The 5,054-nt window shown below is 40.9% G+C and overlaps 1 protein-coding gene across 1 annotated transcript in view; it reads right to left on the bottom strand.

The window, feature by feature from the left end:
• The window catches only part of LOC111861396 (4-hydroxybutyrate coenzyme A transferase), a 45,158-nt gene that overhangs the window by 15,447 nt on the left and 24,657 nt on the right, over positions 1 to 5,054 (bottom strand). The window contains exon 3 of the mRNA XM_023845927.2: positions 935 to 975. Within this exon, the coding sequence (XP_023701695.1) occupies positions 935 to 975 (41 nt within the window). The remainder of the gene's footprint in view (positions 1 to 934; positions 976 to 5,054) is intronic.

Genomic DNA, 5,054 nt, shown 5'->3' with positions numbered 1-5,054 from the left:
GTGAAAAGCGCTGTAATATGTCTTTGATATTACACATTTGGGCAATTCCACGTTAATGTTACGTTAGTCTGTACTTAACTACATATTTCACTAAAAAATGCAACATTTTAACTCGGTTTTTGGTAGATTTTTACGTGACTAACACAAGGCTACTGTGGAAGTGCCCATTTCGGTTACAACGACATTCATTTATAACGACACTATTTTTAGGTCCCTTTGATGACGTTATAACCAAGTTCTACTGTAACTTAAAATATACAAGACGGCTACTGCCATGCACTTCTCAGATAATGATTGACTGGTATGAGACAAAGTTGGTAAGCTACAATGCATAATTTATTTCTACCGTTAACTAGACCGCATCTGTGGTCTAGTGTTCTGAGTTCCTGGCTAGAGATCCAGAGGTCCGTGTACGATTCCTGGCGCTACCAGATATTTTGAGCAATAGTGGGCCTGGAACGAGGTCAACTCAGCCTCGTGAGGATAATTGAGGAGCTATTTCAAGGAAATAGCGGCTCCGGTCTAGAAAAGAGAGAATAACGGCCGTGGAGATTCGTTGCGCTGAACACGCGACACCATCTATCTGCTAAAATTGGCATTAAATTCGCCGACAAGCGGCGGTCGCTGGGTCGGTATAGTTCGCTTACGGAATAAATCCACGGAATTTGTTTTTGTTTTGTTTTCTACCGTTAATTGTGTTCTCCTAAAAGCCCGACATATTTCAGTCTCACCACCAGCAGTGGGATTAAGTTTTTTAAAATAAAAGCTGAAAAATCTCATATTGTATAAAACGAAAGGGTTAAAATATCTGTGATATAAATCCCCCATATAGTTAAAACTGATATTATGATGCAATATACTGTTGTATGTTGTGGTTATTGCATTGGCGCTGATTACAATGTTTCGTGCCGTGCTATGTGGTGCTGTCTCATACCTGCTCTCTGTTCGTGTCGATACTGTAAAGCGCTGCGGTACCTGATCAGTGAAGTGTTGAACTGTTTATATACTGTCAAAATGCACACAATTTGTTTTGAGATAACACAGAAACACTCTTGAATTAAGTACTGTCAATTAATACAGAATTATTCTTGGGAAAATATTCATAGTTACATTCCAGATTCTTAGTCTTAATATTGCTATTTAAGAAAAGATCCTACTGAAATTTTCAAGTAAAATGTCTTTTTTTCGGACTTTCCAATATGGTCGTCATACTTTAAATATTTCCACGTGTTAATGACTAGGCACGGGGTTTGGATTGATAATTTGAGTTACTGAACACTTACAACTCGCAACTACAAATATTTATACCGCTCTCACTAATCTATGCGCTTAACCAGTGGCGTGCGGTACTATTTTTGGTAAGGGAAGCAATGGTATCTAATAAACGAAATGATAGCAATCAATTCACCAAAATTTACGTCACTGATTGAGTCAATAAGGTCGTTTTGTATTCTGTTCGACAAACCTGGAAATACTGTACTGTTCTCAAGATGAACGTTGAGTTTATGATCACATTTCCTCAACAAGTGAACTAATTCCACATAATTACCTCGGTCTATAGAATCCACGCTTTCGTCATGACCACGGAGGCCAAGTTGCCGCTTTCCTAAATGGCAGATGACATCAGTCAAGCGTTTCATTATTTCTCTATGTAGTATCATCAGGCGCTGTTGATTGTCAAGTTGACAGTCAATTCGAGATTTCCCGAAAGTAACAAGTTGCACTGTTGAAATAATGCGAGTCTGAAAGATCTCACGTCGTTTCAATGCTATATAAAGGTTGTTGATATCACCAAACCCAGTCTTGTTTCATACATTTTTTCCTTGAGAAACAATAGGCATGGCCAACAAAACAATTTTACTATAGTACGGCAACCACTCTGTTTTAGAATACTGTTCCAAATTAAATTTCCTCACACATAATTCGGTTTGTGCTTTAAGTTCTGGCACCCCTCATGTCGGTCGACCTCTTTCTATAATTATTTTCTTTTCAGAGAAGTCCCTGCTATTAAAACCCCCATTTTAAAAAGCTTTCGATTGCACAGTCACAGTCACGTTGTCTGTCAGCATTCATTTCAGCTGTTGCCTGTGCGTGTAGTCTATTCACGCCCCTGCCCATCTTACCGCAATATCAGGCTTGCTTCCCTTAAACGCAGATAGCTTCTTTCTGATGCGTCAAAATACGATCACAAATACAATCTTACACCATATAAATATACACTTACAATATTTTAATAAAACTTAATTTTACCTATAACACCCAACAAGACTGAAATCACACATAAACAGTTAATTTTCACATAGCCATCGAAAGAACACATTCCTTAGCTGGTCTAGCCAGCAAACCGAAATTTGCTTCCGTTGCCCACTTAGGATGGGACGAATTCGTACGCAGATTAATGAAGGAAACTTGGTCCTTCCCACCAAGCAGGGTAAGGAAGGAGGAGACATGTGACCTTGAGCAGGAACACGCGCTAAATGACAATATTCAAATCCTTATGATTCAAATTGAATTATTTATATATGACTTCTTTTCTTTTCGTTTCTTAACTACGGACGCAATGCTTCCATGCACGGCACGCCACTGATCCCTCCTTAATAAATATGGGAACAGATGTACAGCTTCATAAACTCGTCACCTTGGCACCAGAGCAGAGCTCTGCCTGCTACGTGCTTCACGCTGGTTTCTTCTGTGCCTTATTCTTCATCCCTGAAGATAAGAGGCAACATGTTCCTCCGAAACGTCAGCTGACTTTCAAACAGGCTACACGTCATTATGTCCCAAATGATAGAATTCTTCACCTTAGATATTGTTTCAGTTGGACTATGCTCAGTGATGATCAAAGTATATACAGGAACTCTCCTCGTCTGCCAATTCGATTACACGCGTGACAATAAAAGCGAACTCTTTATTTGCTGAATGACGAAAAACTCGATCGTACTAAGCATGTCAAACGCGCTGTAGTAGCATATGAAAAATAATACAACTGTTAAAAATGTAGAGATATTTTAGCTTTTGCGTACGCTTTTGTGTAACCAAATGTCTGGTCCGTCACACGCAACAGTGTAAACGTTCAGCTTAACAAGCATCGTTCTTAAGTGTATTCAACGCGGATTCACCGAACGTGCACCTTTCGAGGGGCGTATCCCCAGCTTTGACTGATGGTTTACTCTATATTAGGATGGCCGTTTTTGCACTTTAACCACCTATAGATTTTATTTGATTATTGTACTAATTTTGTAGTATTGGCATAGTCGTAAATGCGACAACAGTGACGTCAGCAACTGAATGACAGAACTCTTCTCGTAAAATTAACTGCAGAACGTTATCTTTCGGGATTATAACCGATTTTCCTTCTGCCTTCCTCCATTAAAGGCGAACAAAACTTACAAAACATAAATCACGCATATCAGTTGCTTCAAAATACAATCAGGAGACCATAAGTAAAGATTCGTTCACGGCCTTGCATAAAGAGGTTCCTTAAAATGGACAAAAAGAAACATGGCCTGTAGTCCGCAAGCGAACTATACCGACCAAGCCACCGCCGCTTGTCGGCGAAGTTGGTGCCAACTTTAGCGGATGGAGGGTGTCTCGTGGTCAGCGCAACGAATCCCCACGGCCGTTAATTTCGATTTCCTAGACCGGAGCCGCTACTTTTCCATTCAAGTAGCTCTTCAATTATCCTCACGAGGCTGAGTGGACCCACTACTTCTCAGAAAATCTGGTAGTGCCGGGAATCGAACCAGGGACCTCTGGATGTGTGGCCAGGGACTCTGACCACTAGACCACAGAGGCGGTCTTAAAATGGACAAAAATTAAATGTAAATCAAAATAACGAGGGGTACAATTTCTACTACATCAAGTTTAATCTAAATCGGTCAAGTATTCGGGTTTTCGGACTTTATCCATCGTCCTGGATTTAAGATAACTAAGAAAAACACGTTTCGGAAACGATCTGTTTCCATCCTCAGGTGAGGGAAAACACCTATTCTGCTGGGTCCCTTAGAAAGAGCTAGCCTCAATCACTGGTCCACCCAACAGAATAGGTGTTTTCCTTCACCTGAGGACGGAAACAGATCCAGTTTCCGAAACGTCGTGTTTTTCTTAGTTATCTTAAAACCAGGACGATGGATAAGTCCGAAAACCCAATATCTCTGTGTGTTATACACCATCGTCAGAATCCTATAGTAACTACTCGGTCAAGTATTATCCGGACGTTCATATATGCGGATTAAACGAACATGAAACTAAGCGAGGCTTTGTCGATTCTTTTTCGAAATGCATTCAAGTACGGCCGAACTACTGAATGCAACAGAGCCTTCCATACGGCCAACATACACAATATCCCTACTTCCTCCTTATTCCCATTCCAAGTGGGCTGACGTAACAACACGCCTTAGCCTCGTATCTGGGTAGTGCTCGGTTCAAGTCTCGGCTGGGACAAGGGGCTTCTGAGGATTCTCGTGGCTTTCATCGGTTCCTCCAGTAAAATGCTGGGTCGGTAACTCGATTAAATCATGATTATTTCTTTCCTAATCCATCATTCATCAATCAATCTACCAACCTTCGACGTTATACAGCCTTACCACTGACAGCGCCCCCCTCCACACCTACACACAATCCTTTCCCATTTGTCATGTTCTGCTTAACTGCTGCGGCACAGTGTCTTTCATTCCCTTGTGTCTTCGTCTCACCACCTTGAAAGTATTACTCGTACAATTTAATGAACGATAGTGGAACGGTACCCCCCAAAGGTATCTCCACTTTATCGAGGTGGTGGGTCTTGCGTGACTATGTGACCTGGAGATTAAGGTCTTTCATTCTGGTCCGTCACACTAACAAATTAACAATCAGGTTCCTTCCGTCAAATGTGACACTTTTTTAAGTTTTCCACCTCGTCACCACCTGCCTTACATGTTTCGGCTCACCACGGAGCCATCATCAGAGGCATTTATAGTAGAAAAAGAAATCACCAACACACAAAACTTCACTTTGTCCAAGATAGCCACGTTCCAGTTAATTAAAATAATTACAAATAGTTAAAATTACCCAGA

The sequence above is a fragment of the Cryptotermes secundus genome, unplaced genomic scaffold (genome assembly GCF_002891405.2).
Source record: "Cryptotermes secundus unplaced genomic scaffold, Csec_1.0 scaffold289, whole genome shotgun sequence".
In the NCBI taxonomy this organism is placed as follows: Eukaryota; Metazoa; Arthropoda; class Insecta; order Blattodea; family Kalotermitidae; genus Cryptotermes; species Cryptotermes secundus.
The sequence above is the reverse complement of the archived record's forward strand: the minus strand, read 5'-3'. Positions and strand labels throughout refer to the sequence as shown.